Genomic DNA, 22,181 nt, shown 5'->3' on the forward strand with positions numbered 1-22,181 from the left:
GCTTACTTCTGTTCAAGTTAGATAAATAATTTGCACAAAATAAAAGAATTATTAGTAAGAACCTGCAGAGTCAGCTATTCTTCCATCTCGACCTGAACTGGGCTCCTTATATCCCAGGTCAAGGTCAAACCCTACCCCATCTCCTGCCTGGTTGGGACATAGGAGACCAGAGCAGAGGTAGAGATGCTCTGAGCTGACTAAGAGGCTAGCTCACTTTCCCACACACTCCACAGCCTCTGTTGTGCTCAGGGGCCCCATCTCCTTGCTCCCTAAGCTTCTACTTATCTGCTAAGATTCACTCTCCATCTTTTGGCAGATACATGGCAGGGATAGCAAGAACTGAACTCCAAACAACTCTGAACCAGACAGCCTTGAGGTTTAACTCAGTTTTTCCTTCTAGGAATGCCAGAAACTGTTTCCCACAGACCCTGATGGCCTCATCTCCCCCTCTGTGCTCCAAGTCCTGGGAAAGCACCCATGCTCCCCAGAAAACAGCAGTTATAAGGATTACATGTTTACCATAGCATCTGTATATGTGAGTAAAACCTCTTTCTAACTAGAGCTGAGAGAATTCAGAGAGCTGTCACAGGGAACTGACAGGGGAATGGATAAGGATTCATCCATTCATCCAGGATTCTTTTGTTTTTCCCTTTAGTCCAGTGGCCTGCATTTCCCCCATCTCTGCGTATTGACTTTCCAATGTAAAGAAGCATCCCTCCCTAAGAGAATGCCAGACAGGGTCAGTTGCTGGCTGGTTGTATGGACCTGCTTTATAGCTCGCATATTAAAGGAAGCATGAATGACTTAGAATGCTCATGTGCCCTCCAGAATTAAATGGATGTTATGGGAAACCTGCTGAATAATTCATAGAATTTCAACTGTAAAGTCATTGAAAAGTTAAACACATCCTTCACAGTTCCTTAGACATGTCATTGCAAACATTTTTATTAATGTGCAAACATTTTTGTTTTTTAAAATTATTTTGAAATTCTGAGCTGTGATATTCTAAGTTTAAACATTAAAATCTGTAGAATTAGAAGAACTCAGTAACTAGTTATTTGATGATGCTAGCTAGCTACTTGCACCTGATCCAAAGGACCCCGAAATGTGTGTAAATCTCCCAAGCTGAAGGCCGTGTGCCCTGTGGGAACTTGTGAATCTTCCAAACCTCTCCTCACTAAGCCACCACAACATTAGTCTCACATTTCCAATAAAAATCAACTACAACTTCATTTAAAAACCGTAGCTAAATTTTAACTTATTATATAATATAACCATAACTCAAATGGAAAAAAAGAACATCTTGGTTTCTGGAGGCGAGTAACTTCCTGCTGCACACAATCATCATGTTCAGTTTGCTCATTAACCCAGTGATGACATTTGGATCCCATTTCCCATTTTAGCTGTGTTGTGCATTGCTGCTTTGATCATGGCCATACAGCTCTTCTTTGACACCGTACTTTCAGTTATTCAGGAATATATCCAGAAATGAATTGCTATATTATGTGGTAATTCTGTTTTTAATTTTTCTAACAACTGCCATACACTTTCCAAAGCATTAAAAAAAAAAAAAAAAAAAAAAAAACGACACTGTGGGTGAACCCCGAAGATGTTACAGTAAGTGAAATAAGCCACCAAATCTCAGGCATGGTGACTGCCCTCATCCAAGGCACACAGAGTGGTCAAAACTCACAGTTGTAGAGAGGAAGACGCTGCCGGGGGCTTGAAGAAGTTACTATTTAACCAGAACACACTTTCAATTTTCAAAATAAAGAATTACAGAGATGAATGAAAAGGATAATTTCACTCTATAAATGCATCTCATATTGTTGGATTATACACTTAAAAATGGCTAAAATGGCAAATTGTATACTATGTGATTTTGCCTTTTTTTTTCCCATAAGGCAAATGAATTTGTCAGGAAGACAAAAAACCTGGATATTTCTACATGTAAAGCAAATGCTACTCTTCATGTGTAAGGATCACCTCAGATATCAGGGGAGAAGATAAATGTAAAATTTACCAAGCCCTATGGACCACAGGCATCCTTCATCTAGAAAGCTTAAGAGAGTAGAAGGGCCCAGAGCATCTGACAAGGTACCTGAATAAATGAAGCGCAGAATGTCTGATAAACAGGAGCAGAAGAGGGCATCTTTAACAATGACTCGCAGTGGTGGGTTGCTGGGAGATTCCTGGCTAGCACCAGGAAACACAGCATCTCTGTTGATGGCAAAGAGATCCTGGGTGGTTCGGATGATACTGGAATCCTGAATGTCAGTGGGACTCTTCACATTGAACAGCAGCATGAAGACGTGGCTCACAGCACAGAGAACAATCTTGTGAGCCTCCACAACGCCTGTCACTTCTGGGTGGTAGAACACCACGTCCACACACTGGCAGCAGAAGAGCAAGTTGTTCAAGTCAGCATGGTAGTGCGATGCTTCGGCTTTCAAGACAGGCATCTTTTCTGTTTTGGAGGAAAAATTTAAATAATAACCTTTTTGTTTTACATCTATGGGCCCAATAACGAAAAATGAGTATTCTTTAAAACTGAGGTGAAATCCTACAAAGTACCAATAATTGCCCTTTTTTGTTTTCACCTACAAATCACTGATTTTGTAGAGCTTAACCTAAGCATGTATGAACTAGTTCATCTGGAATTACTGCACTACACCATGAATATGATTTTATATTTTGTAGTAAAAATGAAAATCTAACAATTTGAGCAATAAAACAGCATTTCTCATTATTTGTGTCTCAAAACACAAATAATGTATGTGGGTTTAGTATGAGGGTTGAAAGATATTCTTCTTCTGATTAAAAAAAAAATCAACCAAGTTCTGAGGGGCTACTCTCCCATCTGCAGACCTTCTGCAAAGGGAGATGTCAAGGACAATTGCTCAATGTCACTGAAGTAACGTGTCATGGTTCCATGTCTCCAGAAAATGCAGTGAGTCCAACTACTCTATTGTCTGAAATCACTTAATGACTTAACTTTGATCTAGTCTTCTTTTTCTTCGAGTAAAATAATCTACTTCACCAAACAGCAAGTTCTCTCCACTCAGCATACCTCAGCCAGGGCGTTGACTGCGATGCATGGGTTCCTTGGGAGAACATAAGCTTAGATTCACCATGACTAGTTTGATCCTATCAAATGGAGAACTTTCCATTGGCTCAGAATACCCACAGATCATGTCCTCCTCACAGAACCTAACTGTAAGGTGTCTGGCCTCTCACTTGCTGGCAAACCTGAGCAGACAGACACAAGCCAAAGGATGGCACACGATGATCTAAGCAAGTGGAATTGATTCCCTCAGCAACCGGAATCCTTTATTCTAAACAAAGCTTGGAAGCTGGTCTGTGACACTGATTGGCAGCTCTACAGGCCAGGCTCCCTACATGCAAAATGTCCTGCTAATGATGAGTGTAATTTGATTTTTATATTTACACTCAGTTGGATAAACAACACAGCGCACACACATACACACTTTACCTCGTCCTGCAGTTATGACTTTGTCATGTCACCTCGTCTCTAGACACAAAGACAAACACAGACAAAGAGAGATACACACAGCAGCTGAATTCTTTAAAAGGAGGCTGCAGGCATTGGGCCACCGTGGCCCTGAAAATACTTAACATTATCCCTGAACATGGACTCATTAATCATAATAGGTAAAAAAAACTTAACCCTAACTCTACAATTTCATCTAATTCTCAGTTCATATTAAAATTTCACTTGCTGCTTCTTGCCTTGGCAGAGGCAGCCACTGTCTTGTGGGATTCCCAATAAATCTCTTGTGTGAAGTTTGTTGTGTGGTGTGACTTCATGATATTCCTTGCCTCCCAACTGCCAGGATACCTTTCCCCCCAGAGCTATAACACGTACATAGGGGAAACCTCTGCCCTCAGAGCTGCAACACTTGTGCTGGGGAAAACTTTCCAAAAACAGAGCCAGAGCACACAAACATCCATTTCATTTCTTTCTAGGAATTACTCCCTAGATTAGATCCCCCTACGTTTTTGCTTTGTGGAATGCAGAGAAAATGGTATCTTTGGAGTTAACAGAACAGGTACCCCGTGGCCAGAGACCATCAGGCTTGGGCCCTGCCCTCTCTAGGGGTGAAAGAGGTAGGATCTTGGCATGGGTTCTAGAATGCTGTCTGGAAAAACGTACAGAGACTTTGTGGGATAGTGATGAATATTATTGAATAAGAAATGAATTTTAGAAGACAACAGGGCTTTGGAAAATAAATTAAAGGTTAAGTAATTCTACAAATCAAGGACCAAGAAGAGTTATCTGGCTGAGGATTCTGGTGGGAGGTTAAAGTAAAATGAGCTTAATAAAAAAAAAAAAATCAAGTGTCTCAAAGTTCCCTTTTAGATGTCTTACTGAGGTAGCTGGAGAGACACATCGCCTGTAATCCCAGCACTCAGGGAGGCAGAGGCAGGCAGATCGCTATTAGTTCAAGGCCAGCCTGGTCTATATAAAGCGAGTCCAGGACAGCCAAGGCTATACAGAGAAACCGTGACTTGAAAGAAAAAATGTCTTATTGAACAGCAGTCAATTAAGACTTTTGTATGGACTTCAGTAGCTATCACATTAGTGTTTAATCTCCACATTCTTCTCTACCACATGCTAAGAATCTACAGGCTCAAACTTTGTGCTGGTATTTCCCAGAAGTGTGGTTTTACCAGCATCTGCTTTAGTGGCAGCTGAGAAGGCCCAGCCCCTGCCGCAGGTTCACTGCATGAGAAGGTCAGATGGGCTCTGAGCATGCTCAAATTTGAAAGCAATTCCTCTAAGATGTATGAGCGTGACTTGTAAGAAGTGTCTTCTCCACACCTGGTTGTTCAAGTTGAGGTGGTCTAATTCCATGAAAAGAGTTGGTCATTTTCCTTTTCTTCATTTTTTCACTTGTCTTCTGATTTAAGGCTTGAATCATAAAATACTCCAACTAAAACATGAATCAAATCACAATTAGAAATCCAATACAATTGCATCTGACATGATTGTCTTTATTCCAAATCACATCTGCCAATGGTTTCAACATAAGCAATATTAGCAAACGTGTGTAAATAATTTTTAATATTAAAAACATAGTTAGAAAGATTAATTTGTTTTGTTTCAACACAGGTACACTCACTGAGGAATAATCAAAAAAGCAACAAACACACTGAGATTCCACGGCTATAGCAGTTTCCTCAGTGGGAACCACTATAGTTAATACTGCGACATTCAAGGCAGTAATAGATACGGCCAGATCTGTCCATGAATGCTCCCTTCAGTTAGGCAACTATACTTGTTTCTCTTTAACACATTGTCCTTTACAAACTAAAACTCCCCTCAGCACATACTAACCTGGCTCCAGGCCTGTGGTGTACCTCACCAGGTCTGGGTTTTAGAAAAGTACAAACAGATGTCAGCCACACAACAAAATATTAAAATATTAATCATAAAAGCAAACTTTGAGGGAGAAAAAAGCTATTCTATATTCCCTGTTCTGAGAAACCTACCCGCACACAGGCATGTTCACAAGATTTAGCTTTAAAATTTCAAACTCCTTAGCAATACATATAACACAGAATAAGTCACCCCTAATGCCTGAATCATAAGCCCACCTCTCCTCTTTTCACCCCACTCTTCCTTCCCACTTACCATCCCCATGCTCAAGTAATTCTCTGCACACAAGGGGAACCCCAAGGTCCAGCTGCTTCTGTCCCCGATTCCCTTTAACCAGTTTTCTTGGCTATCTCTCAGGTCTAAGGGCCCTAAGCACTGCAGCTCAACCTTCTGTGGGCTTGCACAGGGCAGGAACCAGACGTTCGATCAGTGGCTGGGTAATCTGAGTCCTATGTCTGGATCCTAGTCAGAACACTGTCTAACAAAACTCTGCAAATGGGAAGTCAGAGCACTCTGAAATGTGATCTTTATCTAATACTCAAGGAACTGAATTTCATTTTGTTTGATTTCAGTTAACTTAACTCTAAATAGTAAGAGCCACACGTAGAAGCACAGGCGGTTCTAGGAAGTGAGAGTCATCCACCCCAGGTGGTCACAATCTTTTGAATCCGCCCTATGGGAAGGGCTACAACCAGACGGTGGGGCTCTCTAACCCTCATGGGCAGGAGTCCTTTCACTCAGGCCTGAGTAAAAGGATGCCATGCAACTCTTCATCCCTGACTGAAACATAAGATTTTAAATGCCTTTCACTTCAACATTATCATCTCCACCAGTATCCTTGCAAATGCCATAATCTCTTACCACAAATCCCAGGTACAAATTACTATTCAGGAGTCTTGACAGACCTGAGGAGATGGCTCAGCACGGAGAGGTAACGTACTGGCTGACCACGTGTGTGGAGCTCAGTATAGAAACCCCGAGCCCTAGTGCAGCCAGAAGTGGTAACACGGGTCTGTCATCTCAGCCCTAAGAGAGATGGAGTGAAGACGGGATGTCCTCAGAGCTCCTGGGCCAGCCGGTATGGTATATCAGTGGTGACGGGAAGATTCCATCTCAAACAAGGTGGAAAGTGAGGACCAACATCCAAGATGGTCTTCTGGCCTCTACATGTGTGCACAGTGACACATACAAGTGTGCAAATGCACACCCATGTGAACACACACACACACACACACATCAAGATCATCTTGATTTTATTTCATATTCTTACTAAGCATTAACATAAAGGAACCATCCATGTCTTTCTTCCAGTCTTGACCACATCTTCAGTCTCTCTCATGTGTCTCACTGCAACTACACTGTTAACAGTACGAAGAGAGAGAAACATGGAGGAGGAGGAAGAGAAAGAGTAGGAGTGATCCGAAGGATTTCAGCTCCAGAAGCTGGAATACAGAGCCAGGAGACGCTTATCCCAACAGAAATGAAACTAGATACAACCCATGACACAGCCATGAAATGACACCATTAAGATGATACCCACCCAGCCCACATCAATTACCTAAGTATCTCATGGAAATGCACAGTTCCTGATCAAATCAAAATACAGCAAACCCGCTACAATACAAACACTGAACTTAATTGTAGCTATTTATGTTTAAGAGAAACTAGTATCAGCTATACTTGTTTATTACAGTCAGGTTAGTGAGCTCCAGACGATGAAATTTCTATAGTCATCTGTGGTGGTTTTAGTGTTTCAACACAAGCACAAATTAAGTCCAGAGATCTCACACTTGAGGTAGAGTTGTCTTTGGTGTTGACTTTCACCAACAATTATCAGATTTACCTATTGAGAAGGGTTACTTCTTAGAGAGCTGGATAGTTTAAGACCAGTAAACGATGCAAGTCTTCTCCAGAGACCTTAGTATGAGCTATGGGACATATGTTGTGTGCTGAGACTTAAAATGAGCACAACACATACCCTGCAAGTGAGGAAGCAAAGCCTGGCTCCTCCACACCAACAAGAAGCTGCCCACATAACAGTCCTCTGACTATGTGGGGGGGGGGTTCATTTAAAATCTTTTTCATACAGTATATTCTAACCACAGTTTCTCCCAGCAGATCCTCCCAGATCCTTCCTACTCATCCAAGTCCACATCTTATTTCTCTCTTTATAACACAAACAGGCAAATAAACTAGCAAACAAAAAGGCACAAGAAACACAGAGTGACAAACACACAAAACAGAAACACAAAATTGGAAAACACAATATACAAGCAAAGACCAGTGAGAGAACAGCAGCAACAACATCAAAAAGAGGACAACTGTTTTTTTCTTTTGCAAGTGGTTGTCAACTGGAGATGGCTTCTTGAAGGGGTGGGACCTCTTGTGCCCTTCTCCCCCTGAGCACTAGGAACACACCTGGCTTAGACTTGTGCAGGCCCTGTGCATGCTGCCACAGTCTCTGTGAGTTCATATGTGTGTCAGTCCTGTTGCCTTTGGAAGCCACTGTCTTGGTGTCATCCATCCTCTCTGGCTTTCACACTCTGTGTAAGTGACATTTGCACATAGCTCTCTAAGCCCCGAAGGAAAGGTATTTAGAACTGAGTGTACATTTGAAGTACAGATTGGTTGGGAAGTCTTGCTGAATATACATAAAAGAAAATCATTGTTTTCAACTAAGAAAGAGGGCCCACTGGTTCAGGCTGCCAGGTTCATTCAGCTGTATGCTAATTATTATAAACCAGGATGGGGCGATGGCTTGTCGGTAAAGTACTTACTTTGCAAATACAAGGACCTGATCCATGTGGAAAAAAGTCTTGGGCATGGTGGGAGGTACTTGTAATCTCATCATTAGGAAGGTTGGGACAGGCAGATTCCCGAGGCTCACTGGCCAGCCAGCTTTGCCTCTGGTGAGCCCCAGGCCAATGAGACCTCTGTCACAAAATAAGGTGGAGAACACCGAAAGAATTCTCAAGATTGACCTCTGGTCTCTACACACAACGTATGTGTTTCCCTTCCCCTGCCGCAACCCCAAAACTTCACCCTGAGCATGATGAAGTGTGCTTGCTTTGAAGGCCAGAAGAGGCCACAAGTACTTTGTGGGGCACTGACTAGCCAGACCAGCTTACAAGTCAAGTTCTAGGCCAGCGAGAGTCACTGCATTTAAAAACGGTGAAGTGTCTGAGCACACCTGAGGGTGTCCTCCGGCCTTCTGCCCATGCAAGTATGAACATATGCACCCACGACCACATGCGCACGCACACACACACACACACACACAAAATCACTATAAACTGTGTAGGCTTATGTAAGAATACATGAACTTTCACATATACAAGGACCAATATAGTACCAATTTTGAAATATTCCAATAATCATAATAGATGGTTTAAAAAAAAATCTTAGGCTGATCAAGCCTAAGCCACTACCTCTCATCGTTTCTCAAGGTTAAAACAAATTATGCTTCTAAAACTGAGGCTCCAACTGATGCCCTAGGGAATAGCTAAGGTACTGGTCTGACGGATGACCACATGTGGCGGGGCTTTCCACTTACCACTCCTCCAAAATACTTTCCAATGTAGAAGTCATCGAGGCTGTGGAGCTCCAGATAGGTGGCCCCCAGCTCTTTAGCAAGCTGGATGCCTTCTGTGGTTGTAACGCAGCTCCCTCGGTCTGAGGTGCACAGGGGGCATGTACAAGGTAGTTCTTCTGAGGAGAGGAAGGTAAAAACAAAGAGGTTTGCAATGAAGCTGGAAAAACTGCATGGGTGGCAGGAACATTTAATGAATAGAATCGCTACACTAAACTCTCAGTAAGAAGTGACAGTGTGGACAAAGAAAAAGTCCATAGATAACAAGTGTTGACATCCAGAGCACAAACAGTGGCTCAGAAAACAGGTGCGAGAATATTACTAAAGGAAGAACATCAATGACATATCCAGCCAGCTACACTCCGAGAAGGGTGTGTTGTTGCTGGCTGGTGGTTCTGGGAAGCACTCTCTAACATGCAGGATGTGGTTGGGGTGGTTACTGCTTGGTGACGGTCCTAGTTAGGCTCATCACTGTAGTGATGGAACCAAAACCAACAAGGAGAAGAAAGTGTTTTCTTCACCCCACTTCAGTAGAACGGTTCATCATGGGAGGAAGTCAGGACCAGAAAAGGGCAGGAAGCTGGAGGCAGAAGCTGATGTGGAGGCCATGGACGGGTGCTGCTTACCTGCTTTCATACAAAACCCAAGACCACCAGCCCAGAAATGGTCCCACCCACAACAGGCTGGACCCTCTGCATCAACCACTAATTAAGAGGTTCTCTCCTCTAAAATGACTGCAACTGTGTCAAGTTGATAAAAACCTAGCCACCATGGAGATCCTGGAACAATTCTTCTCAGGAGTGAGGGATGTGTCTGAAGAAAGCTATCAAAAACCATGCACTTTTACCCAAGATCACACCTCATCCTACAGGCTCTCTGGAGGCTAGCCTTTTAAAGAACGCCAACTGAGCCTCTGTGTCCCACCTCTACCCAGTGATTAGATAAGAGCTATATTCATCGAGAGGACATTGCTGTGTGCAAAGCAGCTCTGATCTGCAGAGAAGCATGCCTAAAACACTGTGTGTAGCATCAGCCAACAATCCTATCACTGTGGAAGTGTATAGAAGAGCCATGAAAAAGCATTTGAGCAACACAGTTACTTGTATACAGATGGCGCCCGTGTGAATGTATGGGATGAACGGCACAGTGTGTGAGTGAAGGTCAAAAGGTCACTTCTAGGGTCAGTTTTCTCCTTCTACCACGTGGGTCCCAGAAATCGAATTCATGTCTTCAGTCTTGGCAGCGAGCACCTTTACCCACTGAACTATTTCATTTTAAAGCCCAGAAACCAATGGGTCTTGTGGCACACGCCTTCAATCCCAGCACTCAGGAGGCTGTGGAAGGCAGATCTCTGTGTGTTCCAGGCCAACGTAGTCTACATAGTGAGTTCCAGGACAGTTACCTAGAAAGACTGCATCTCCAAAACTAAATAAATAAATAAAAATAAAACCATGAGAACCCATGTCCTCTCATCTTCATTTCACAGAGGAGGAAACTGCAGCTCAGATCAGTCAGGTGACTTGTCTTGGTCTTGCAAAGCAAAGACAAAAAAACAAAGACAAAATTTTCACTGGCTCCACCTGACACATAAAAGTGGCATATCCAAAAACTGAATAAAAAGGTTTGAATGGAGATTATCAGTTCCCAAAATACAGTGTTCAGAAACATTATTCAGCCTGGATTCTTTAATTATGCCATACGTTCTAATCTGAGCGTACTTTTTCTAAGACTTTTTCAGTCTGTAGCAAGCTGTTCATGTAGCATTTAGGCTGTCTTAAGAAAGAACAATTGGCTTCTGTCATTCTTTAGGAGGTCTCTGTGAATAGCACTGTGAGTTTTCTGAAGACAGAGGCCTTCTGAGGTCTACAAAGGTCTCCTTATGTAGCAGGTCACCTTATTAAGCTTTACTTCTGGATAAAAATTAAATGAAGTCATCAATGTCTCAAGAGGAAAATGAAACTGATTTACAAAAACGGCTAACAAACCAACTTTGAGGAAAAATAATTTTCATTTGAAGCCAGCAGCGTGACATCCATGATGTGCCCATTCTCATGTTACTGAAGACATTTCTTTCTACTCACTCAGCAAAAAAGGGGAATTGCCACATAATCAGCTGTCACTTTGCTAGTTACACATTTCTGGATTTCACAGGATTTCTTCAAACCTGCTTGAAACAAAATTCTTCCCAATTGGTCATCCTGAGGGTGTCTTGTGAACTCTTCCTATGTATGTTTCCTCATCCATAGATGCAGTTCCCTTGAGAGTCTCTACAAGTCTGTCTTGAGTTGGTTATAGGAGTCAATAAAATACTTCTGGATTAAAATACATTCATATTAAGCATATAATGACCAGAGGAACCAAAATAACATTCATTTACTCGATGTTTACTGAGACAGGGTCTAAGAGCTCTGGCTGTCCTGGAACGCACCACATCACCGGTTCTCAGCCTTCCTAATGCTGCAACCCTTTAATCCAGTCCCTCAGGTTGTGGTGACCCCCAACCAACAAATTATTTTTGTTGCTACTTTAATAACTGTAATTTTGTTGTCATTATAGATCGTAATGTAAACGGATATCTGATGTGTGACCCCTGTGAAAGGGCCGTGTCATGCGTGACTCACAGGTTGCGAACCGCTGCACTATGTAGAAAGACTGGCCTTGAACTCATAGAGATCTGCCTGCCTAAGGGCCGCAGTGGCTCTGGGAATCAGAGTTAGCGAGGTCTTCGCCTTTTAAACAGTGCAGTCCTGCATTCAATTAAATAGCATATTTTTCAAAGTAGTGGCATTGAGAACAGGGTACTCTTTACAGTGTTGACCTTGCTTGCATATTTCAGGAATTCTTTTAAAAATGCTAGTTCAGCAATAAATGACGTTTTCAGGGCTCGAAAGATAACTTGAAAAAAATAAGTAACTCAAAAGGCAAGGTGGCCATCTACTGAAACTTAAAACTGAAGGTATCTGGAGGACACTGTGCAGATTTCCCCTTCAAGGGTATTTTCACTGTGTACTAAAACCCAAGGATTTGTGCTGGAGATTTGGCTCATGAGAAGAGTATGTGCTTATCTGAGGCACCGCATAAACCACGGAGTGTGCCCCACACCTGCAATCCCAGTAACGGTGAGATGGATACCGGAGGAGTACAAATTCAATGTTATTCTTGTTTATATAAGGAGTTCAAGGTCAGTCTGGCTATGTGAGACACTGTCTCAAAAAAACAAAAAGCCAAAAATTTATTCTGAGCCAAGTATGAAGACATCCACATTGCCAAGTTTGTCAAAAGAAAGAAAGAAAAGAAAAAGTGTAACAGGGTCAGACACGATTGTAATCCCAGCCTTTCAGAAGCTGAAATATGAGGATAGCATACTCAAGATAAGCCTGAGCTACATAGCAAGCCCTATCTCAAACAAACAAAAACGTATGCATAGTAAGACATAAAAATGCACGTATGTGTACACTCTTGTGAGTTCTAACAAGATTTCCAAGAAAATTACCAAAATTACCCAGCTCAGTGAAGTGTATTGTAGGGGATGAGGTGGAGGGGAACAAGAAAGCAGGTGAGCTAACAGCCAGATTTGGCTCCATAATCACTATGGAATCACATCTTTAGTCAATTCATGTCACAATGTTAATGAAAATTACTTTCTTCCTTTAGAGTATTCATAAAACAATGTATCTATCCTTAGAAAAAATGTTTATTAGTACCTACTACCAACCGGGATAGAAGGATAGAAAGCTGACTCATGACCAACTAACCAAGGCAGGTGAGTTCCAGAAACATTTCCGACAGGGAGAACACTAAAATAAAAGTATACAAAGTTACCTTTGCAAAGTTACAAAGGGTGGGAGGGGAGGACGTGAACTCTGAAGAGAAAAGCTAAAGTTCAAAGGAAAATGAATTTGCTAGGTAGTTACAATATGAGCTGTGCAAGGAGCACTTCAGCCAGACGAGATAGTGTGGGCAGAAGTGTGGGCCAGAACAAGGAGAAACACATTTCCACTAAAAAAAAAATATTTATTTTCATAACTTTTATTTGTGTGTGTGTGTGTGTGTGTGTGTGTGTGTGTGTGTGTGTGTGTGTACTACATGTGTGTGGGAACCTGTGGAACCTGAAGTGGATGCTGATTTCCCTGGAGCTCCAAGCAGTTGTTCTAGGCATTGAAGTCAGGTCCCCTGGAAAATCAACAGGTACTCCTCACCACTGAGCCATCATTCTAGTACCACATTTCCACTTTTAAAGCATTAGGATGGCAAGTTAAGCCCATGCTGCCATCTCCCCCACCTGCCAAACCAAGTAAGTGACTGAAAGGGAAACTGTCAAAAGAGAGAAGGAATGAAGGAGGAAGGGGATGGGGAAAGTTAGGAGAGAGGGCTGGTACACAGCAACAGTAAAATTAAGTGAGATGACGCCTGGAATGCACAGCAGAATGAGAGCAGACAGCACCAGCCGAGGCCTGACTGTGAAGCCGGACTACAGGGGCATTTCCCTCACTGGAACAGCGTGCAGAACGCTCACAACTCAGACGTGGCAAGCAGGAACCAGCGGGCACGCAGGCAAACAGCTGGCAGCTGGCCAAAGCACGCTGCTGGAAGGCGAGAGCTGGACCCACTGTGGGCATGCTCACCTCCACCCCAGCCACAGACAGCAGCTGGGCAGTGCGGGAGAAAGGAATCACTCCAGCTGGGAAATGAAGTGTAAAGGTGAACGAAAAAGTTCCCACCGTTTGAGAAACAGCTATATCTTGAGACAAAAATCTCACTGAACAGACTTATAGTGCCTAAACAAAACCCACTTAACATTCAACCAAAGAGACTAATTAACTATAATTAATTTAGTATTTTTAAGTAAATGTATCTTTAAGTATTTCTAAGTATCTAAAAGTATCTTTAAGTCAGGAACAAAAAACTATGAATGAACTATTTAGAGATTTTTAAGTATAAAAAAAAGTTGAAATTAATTTTTTAAATTTTCCTAAATGTTATGTGCATGGGTGTTTTGCCTGCATGATGTCTGTATGACAGTGTCAGATCTTAGAGTTTTAGACAGTTATGAGCTGCCATGTAGGTGCTGAGAATTGAACCCAGGTCCTCTGGAAAAGCAGTCAACACCCTTAACCTCTGAGCCATCTCTCCTGCCCCTGAAATTAAAATTTTAATCAAGTGGCAGATAAACTTATGTACAAGCCAGAGAGACAAGGCCAGGAACAAAGCAACATAAAGGGATTCTGGAATCTAAATGCTTGGTAGGCAGAGGCAGAAAGACCATGAGTTCAAGGCCGCCCTGGGCTACTGGGTGAGATGCTACCAAAAAGAAGAATGGTGAGGGAAAGGGAAAAAGGAGTCATCAACAGAAAATAAGAAAGCTAAGGGTGTCAGGAGAATCCAGAATTATCAATATCTGCCCACCGAAGGCCTGTAAAGAGAACAAAAACTGTAGGACGCTGGCAGCTAAAGCCGGAAGTTAAGAGACCTTCAAAGAAAAGGGAAATCATCAGGTTCTTTAAGGAGTCCAGTGTGATCGTTACAGAAAATGGAAATTCTGCCCTACAATGTTCAAGAAAGAGTCAGAAGCCAGATCATGAAGGATTTCCTATTTTAGACAAGGCATTTACAATACAAAATTACTAACATGAATACAAATGCTGGATAAGAAGAAAAGTACTAATGGGAATCTCTGATATGAAACAGATAGGGTAACTAAACATAGCTTAGTATTTACATCTTGAACTGGGGGGAAAACATAGCTATAAATCACTGGGATAAGCAAGAAACATAAATGTAAATATTTTAAATAATAGTATCACATATAACAATATGTCACATTTCTTGAGTGATGGCCTACTATGGGCAAGAGGTGAATAATAACCTTGTCCTTATACAATGACTATTAAACCAATCAGGAGTGAAAGAAAATCCCATGTTTACAATGTAGTTTCAAATGATTTAGAAGAGAAAATGCATGTGCGTGTGTGTGTGCGTGTGTGTGTGTGTGTGTGTGTGTGTGTGTGTGTGATGGGTGTGGGTCTGGGTGTTTGTGCATGCTTGTGTATGAGTGTGTGTGTGTGTGTGTGTGATAAATTCTGAGATTCAATGTCTTATTCTTGCCAATATTTTACATTTGAGGCTTGGAAAAATAAAAGTGAGGAATGAAGTTCCTAAAAGATTCCAAGCACTGGCTGTGTTGCTCGACTTGTATTCTGACATGATTTTTTCTGAGTTTATTTCAGAAAGAGGAAAACCAAAAACAGGAGGCCAGAGGCCAGTCTAAATGAAGCTGAAGCTTCAAGGCCATCTGTAGTATCTCTGCAACTCCGTGGGAAAAAACTCAACACTGCATTCTCCCACAGAGTTAAACGCTGCTATAAACCTGGCAAAATAAAATGTGTATTTGATTAATTCTTTCCCCTTTTTCCACTCTTAGGTTTGTACGGAATGGGGCCACTATGAAGGAGCCATCAGTGTCTTCTGGATGCTACTAGGTAAATTAACTTTAGGTTCAGAAAGCTGTCACTCATGGTCTGCAGCATCTCCTGGAACAGGTAAGTGTGTGATAACTGTCCTGGTAATTGAGTGACTTCCAGAAATATTCTGGCCACACAATGATGACTTGACATCAGAAACCGAAATATCAGCACAACATGAACTCAGGTGCCTGGGGCCAGAAAGATGTAGAGAATGAAGAAATTAGAGGAAAAACTAATTATCCCTTCTGTCTGTAGGAGATACCACAAAGTAATGCATATGAAGACTTCACAAGCCAACAGATAAAAGAAGAAAAGTTGAAGAAGTAGTAAGCTTCTGGCAGTTTTTTCATATTTGAAATTTGTTATGTTTTCTTTGTGTATTATAAATATTTCTTTTTGTATTTTAATGTGCCTAAATTTGTGAATGTAAAAATTGTGTAAATTTGGAGACCTCCAAATATCTGCCCTTCTCTGTGTGTTGCGGGTGCACATAGGCAGATAGGGAGGAGACCAGAGACTAAGGGAGATATTAGAAGAACCAGAAAACAGTAGCTAGAGTGGAGGGGAAAGTGTTTGGATAGTTTCAATGAGAGAATTGTTACTAAAGTGCAACAAATTTGACAAACAGGCATACAGTGCTCACTCTGGAGAACTCAAGGCAGATGCACCAGCTGACCGTGAGGCTGCAGGAGGCTGGACACAAGAACTAAGGATAACTTTTCCAAGGATCACAGACAGGAAAGAAAAAAGATAGGGAAGTCCGGAGACTGTGAGGTCAAGGGCCGGTCAAGCTTGTTTTCTCTGTAAGTACTAGCTCAAAACATACACCTGCCCTCTGAGCCAGCAATCCGCTGGAAGGGGCAATCCAAGTGTGACAAGGACAGCCGAGACATAGTTTATGGCACATTTACACAATGGCTTAATATACAGCAATTAAATGAGGAGGCAATATATACACACTCCTACTGTGCAGCTCTGTATGCTGTCCAGAGCAGGTGAGAATATCAGAAGCCAGAGCAACAGCTTCCTCTAAGGAGGCTGGAATTCCCTGGTGGAGCAATGGAAGGAAGTCTCCTGAAGCACTGTAACTATTCTAAAGCCTCACCTGTGGATGGGCGAATGTCTAAGGAAAGCACACTAAGCTGCACTCTTGGGTTAACAGATAATGTGTTCCTTACTGTGCTGGTTAGTTTTATGTCAACTTGATGCCAGCCAGAGTCACTGTGGAAGAGGGAACCTCAGTTGAGAAAGTGGCCCACCAGACTGGCCTGTGGGCAAGCTGGTGGTACATCTACTTGGTTGATAATTGATGTAGGAGGCCCAGCTCCTTGTGGGCAGTGCCATCCCTGGGCTGGTGGTCCCGGTTCGATAGGAAAGCGGGCTGCACAAGCCATGAAGAGCAAGCTGGTAGGCAGCACCCCTTTGGGGCTTCTGCTTCAGTTCCCACCTCCAAGTTCCAGCCTTGCATGAGTCCTGTCCTGACTTCCCTCGGTGACAGAATTACCCGGAAGTGTAACAGTCCCCAAGTTGCTTTCGGTCATGGTATTTCATCACAGCAATAGAAACCTAACTAAGACATTTTGTTATACCATAATGGTTTTTTTTAAGTTTTTAAACAAAGAATTAAAATTAAAAGACAACCTTACTAAGGAATTACTACTGAGTAAACTTAACAAATACTACCAAATCAAAACAAGTCTTAAGTCACCCCTGAGATATCTGATAGTCATCTGTACAACAGCAAAGGCTGGGACAGCCTGCACCATGGGAATCTACCAAGCACGCAGCAATGCACAGTCCTTTCCCCGGGCAGTGTTGGCTCACTCCCCGTTATCTGTCCAATCACCCTGCCCACATCTCTTCATGGGTAATCTATCTGTGCCCATCAAATGGACCTTAAGATAGCCAACATGAAGTTATTAAGGCTCGAAGCCAGCCTAATAATACATTTCATATGTCAAACAACACAATTACTGACGGACAGTAGAAGAGTAACTTAAGGGAAGGCTGGTATGGAAACTTGGTGGAAGGTTTTGAGCCTCTCCGCTGACGTCTGGCTACTGTACAGAACAATGAGATGCCAGCTGGGACCTGAACCCAGAATAACCCTGTATTAATCATCCATTACTAATAAACCCAGCTTTGCGAACATGGCACCTGCATGATCATTATAAAGAAAGAAAGTTGTGTACTTACCATTTTGTCTGGTACCAACAGCAGCAATGATTACCGGAACTGAGTTTGATGCTCTTTTAACCACTGGAATATAGTTATCCTTTACTTCGTGGAATGAAAACTTGTCATTTACACTGTATTTGATCACAATGATGTCGGCACCCCCAATGAGGTTTCGGGAGGTGTACCAATCACTGTCAAAAATGTCCTAAACACAAACGCAAAGTCAACTTTTAGTTTGTTTATCTTCAAAGCAATCCCAAACTGTCAGATCACTTATCATTAGAACCCGTTTGTCTAAACGTTTAGTGTATGTTGGTTTTAAGAAGTTATGAAAATGTATTTTTTTAATGGCGTGGTGGTTTGAAAGAGGATGGCCCCATAGACTTCCAAAAACTTGTTCCACTGTTGGTGGAACTGTTAGGAGGGGTGCCCTTATTGGAAGAGGCCAGTACTCTGTACCCAACAGTGTACTGTTGGGTTACAAAAGTTTACACGCTGATATGTGAGACCAAAACAGGGCTAACAGTGTTCAAACCAGCCAGTCAAACAAGACTTATAGGACAGAGCTTTTAGCCTGTGACAGAAAAGCCCTTTCTAGAGAAAAGTTCTTGTCCCATCGCCACACCTCACCTGCCTATCCCTCATTCAAAACAGCAAGCTTATTCAAAACAGAATTTTTAAAAAGGATACCTTATCAAAAACAAAACAGATACAGCATATTTGAAAGGAGTTCAAAAGAACAGAAAGAGAAAGGCAAACACAACTGTCACTGCCAAAGGCAAAGGACTGAATATGGATGAGGATACAGTATTAGGATATAAGGGGTAAAGGGTGAGGGAAAAGTAAGGACACAGACACAGCCCAAGAAGATGAAAACACCTACTTCCCAAGTCCCAAGTCCCTGAAATCCATTGGTCCTAGCTGTATCTGTAAACATTCAGCTTCAGAACATATAAGGGCAACACAGTATGGGAGCTGATGGGTAACGGTAACAAGAGAAGAGTCAGAGACGTGGGATTCATAAACTGGACCAAGCAGCCATTCAACGCCCAAAGAACAAGCAAGAATGTTTTTTCACATCGTGCTAGTCTGCAATCCCAGAGTTACTGGAGAATTATATGAGAAGAGACATTTAAGAGAAAACATGGGAGCCAGGCATGCTGGCACACGCCTGTACTCCTAGCACGTGGGGAGGCAGAGGCAGGCGAATTTCTGTTTGAGGCCAGCCTGATCTACAAAGCAAGTCCAGGACAGCCAAGGCTATACAGAGAAACCCTGTCTTGAGAGAGAAAGAGAGTGAGAGAGAACCTGGGGGAAAGGAGGTTTGAGTATTATTAATTAGAAGGCTTTGATATCTCAAATGATGAGGCTCCTGACCCTGGATCTGAGAGTATTATTAAGTTACTCTGTGGTGTTGAGGATAAAACAACTATGAACACTTATTTGTAATGCAATCCAGAGCTTCAAACACTGTACAAGAAAATATAAACATATCACTTCATGGTTCATTAATTTTTTATGCATTTCCAGTTTTTTTGAGACAGGCTCATGTAGCCAAGGCTGGCCCAAATTCATAATCCTCACTCCTCTGCCTCCCAAATCCTGGGATTATAGGCATGAGCCAGGATGCCCAGCTTACCTTGTTGCTTTAGAACATATTCCACACAGAAAAGAAAATAAAAATCTAGAAATATGAAATTAAATGACTGCAAAAGAGAGAGGTAGAGAATCTAAGCTATGACCTTCATCTGATGACTCTGAAGCAAGTTTACTAAAAAAGCACCAAGCACACAGAGGCAGCCAGAGGGTAGCGAGCTACAGGAAGTAACTCTGGACAGGAAGCGCCTTCCAAGGCAGGAGCAACACCTTTCTTTTTAAGCCATGCCACATAGAAAATGTTCCACTGGTTTCTAGAAACATGTCCCAACCCCTTGCAAATCACTTCCAGGATTTCACTGGGATGTTATGCAACACTGGAGAATCAAATTCATCTAAAAAATGAAATTTAAAAAAAGGAAAATCTGAGTTTCTGCAAGGAAACAAGAATGTCATCGTGTTTGATTAGTGTGTACAGTAGGTCCTGCAGTGGTGTGAACCTTGATCGACATGAGAAAGCCTCCCATGCTTAGCATAATAATGTACACTAAAGCTGTAATATGCAACTTATTGCAGCAGCTATCACCTCTGTGGCACCCACAGCCCCCAGACTTGGGACTTTACCCCTCAGCACAGCTCCAGGATAGACAGGAAAAATAAACCTGAGAGATGAGAGAGAGGTTCACAAAAAAAAATAAATAAATAAATAAATAAAACCAACAACATATATAATAGCAATGTGGAGATCTGAAATTAGTGCCTTTGTTGTCAAAAAGTACTGTGTTTGCTATTCTGATTCAGTACATAGGCCAATACCAGCTGGTAGGTATAACCAACCTTCATATTTCTGGAAGAATTTACTTACATTCAAGAGGAAAACCCAGTGTCTCAGAGTGAATAACTCTTACATTTCTGGTTTTGAGCCTAATCTTTAATGGCTGAGCTATCTCTCCAGCCCCAGAGTGATAAATTCTATGTATGTAATTCATTGTGTCTGAAGGGTCGTCCTAACCCGAGAAATTGTACCTGTTGACCAACTTGGCGTCACAGACTGTGAGCACACAAAATGAGAATCCCCTGAATAGCCGTAACAGCGCATGCCAAGAGTCAGGACTATGGAGCTTATCTCATCTGTTTTGAAGATTTTATCTATTTGAGTTTTATAAAATGGATGGCTCTTTCCCAAACAACACAGGCAGGAAAGGGTTAACAGCTCAACTTAAAACCAGGAAAAGCATTCCCAACATCCTAATTCATCTTATTTTATTTCCTCTGTATCTATCCCATCAACCCTCTAGGCGTTTGTTCAACAGTACGATGAACAAGTAACGCTTTTAGGCTGTAAGATATTTCATAATAAAAAGGCAGAGAGTAAATGTGCTCAGACATCAGCCCACAAGTCCTGCCTCGTGGCCTCACCATCATCCCTAGAGCCTGAGTAGCATCTTCGAATTGAAAAGTCTATTTTAAATTTATTTCAGCACATTAATATGAGTTTCCAGTTAACGAGTGGCTTCTTCCATACTAGGAAACTATGCTCAAAAAATTCTCTCACTCTATTCTATACATTTCTGTTTAAAGGTATGCTAGCTACCCTTAGGTCTGATTCAATTTTTTTAAAGCTGCTTTTTTAATGTAAGAATCTCACATAATTTGTAGCCTTTTTAAAACCCCAAAGTTTATATATAGTAATCTTTAGCTGAAACACGTATAACTACAATGTCAAGGCATCGCAGGTTTAAAGATAAATGAAAACACTGAAGCATAATGCTACTGTGTCGTGAAGATAGTTCTAAGTCAAGGAGCTGACTCCTTTGTCCTTTAGCCAAACACTCAGGCTAAGATTTCTGTCATTCAACTATCACAAACATGACTTTTTTCAAGTTCTCAGTAATGTTAGTGGTATTTCTGACTTACTAATCACTAAAAACAAAGGGCTAATACATTAGTAATTGCATTCTTAAAAACTATTTTTTCAGAGGTTGACAGTTTACAAACAAGCCTTTAAAATTAGTTCTCAAACCCCATCCTTTCTCCCTCTTCCCATGCATTTCTGACCTGTTCCGGTGAAGAGTATTTTTGCCTGTGTTGGGTTGTGAAGGGCGGTATTTATAGAACACCTCTCCCTATCCTCCACGGAGTGGACATGAAAACATGACTCTTGGCCAGTGGAACTTCGTGCCCCAGTCCCTTGGGGTTGGCACACTAGACTGTCAGCTGTCCACTAATGGACACGCCACAGTCTTGAAGCGCAGTAACTGCTCCACATGGCCCTGGGGCTTTTTACCTGCCAGACTTCACTGCGCTGCCCCGGCACCTCCAAACTGAAACAAAGGACGAGATTTGCCAAAAAGGTAAAAAACAAAAAACAAAACAAAAAACCAAAACCAAACTCTCGCCAGGCAGCCAGGAAAATAGGAAGCGAGGGGAGGAGAGGTCCAAAAAACCAGGCTCCTTTGCCTGAGCACCGCGCAGCCGCTGCCCCTTACCCAGACGGGACAGTCATGCACCACCAGCTTGACGTTCCCGAACGCGCTGGCCTGGTACTCGGTGAAGACCGGGCGCGCGACCGTGCTGGCGGCGTTCAGCAACAAGCTACTCTCGTCCCCCGACACGAGCGGGCTCCTCCCCAGGTAGGTGCGGATGAGCCCCGACGGCCGGCTGTCCTGGTGGAACGCGTCGCCCTCGTTCCCGAGAGCCACGATGTGGATGGACCTGCGGGGCCGAGAGGGGCGCGGTGAGCGGGCGGGCGCAGCCAGGGCGCGCGGCGCGTCCCGGACCCGGACCGCGGCAGGACGGCGACGCGTACGTACATGGTAGCGGCGGGCGACGGGCGGCGGGCGGCCTCGCGGGGGCCGGGGCGACGCTCCCGCCGCAGTCAGCTCATCCCCGGCCGCGGCCCTCGCGCCTGCACCGCGCCGCTGCCGACGCGGAGCCGAGCGGGCCGGGAGCG

The 22,181-nt window shown here is 42.8% G+C and overlaps 1 protein-coding gene across 1 annotated transcript in view; it reads right to left on the reverse strand.

Annotated features, from left to right (window-relative positions):
* The window catches only part of Rhobtb3 (Rho related BTB domain containing 3), a 50,897-nt gene extending 28,722 nt beyond the window's left edge, over positions 1–22,175 (reverse strand). Inside the window, exons 1-6 of the mRNA XM_055604027.1 lie at positions 22,042–22,175; positions 21,718–21,943; positions 17,651–17,837; positions 8,955–9,109; positions 4,844–4,955; positions 2,102–2,467 (exon numbers count right to left, since the gene is read on the reverse strand). Of these exons, the coding sequence (XP_055460002.1) occupies positions 2,102–2,467; positions 4,844–4,955; positions 8,955–9,109; positions 17,651–17,837; positions 21,718–21,943; positions 22,042–22,043 (1,048 nt within the window). The 5' untranslated portion in view covers positions 22,044–22,175. The remainder of the gene's footprint in view (positions 1–2,101; positions 2,468–4,843; positions 4,956–8,954; positions 9,110–17,650; positions 17,838–21,717; positions 21,944–22,041) is intronic.
* Positions 22,176–22,181: the final 6 nt, after the last annotated feature.

Source organism: Psammomys obesus, unplaced genomic scaffold (genome assembly GCF_907164565.1).
Source record: "Psammomys obesus unplaced genomic scaffold, mPsaObe1.curated_primary_1811, whole genome shotgun sequence".
In the NCBI taxonomy this organism is placed as follows: domain Eukaryota; kingdom Metazoa; phylum Chordata; class Mammalia; order Rodentia; family Muridae; genus Psammomys; species Psammomys obesus.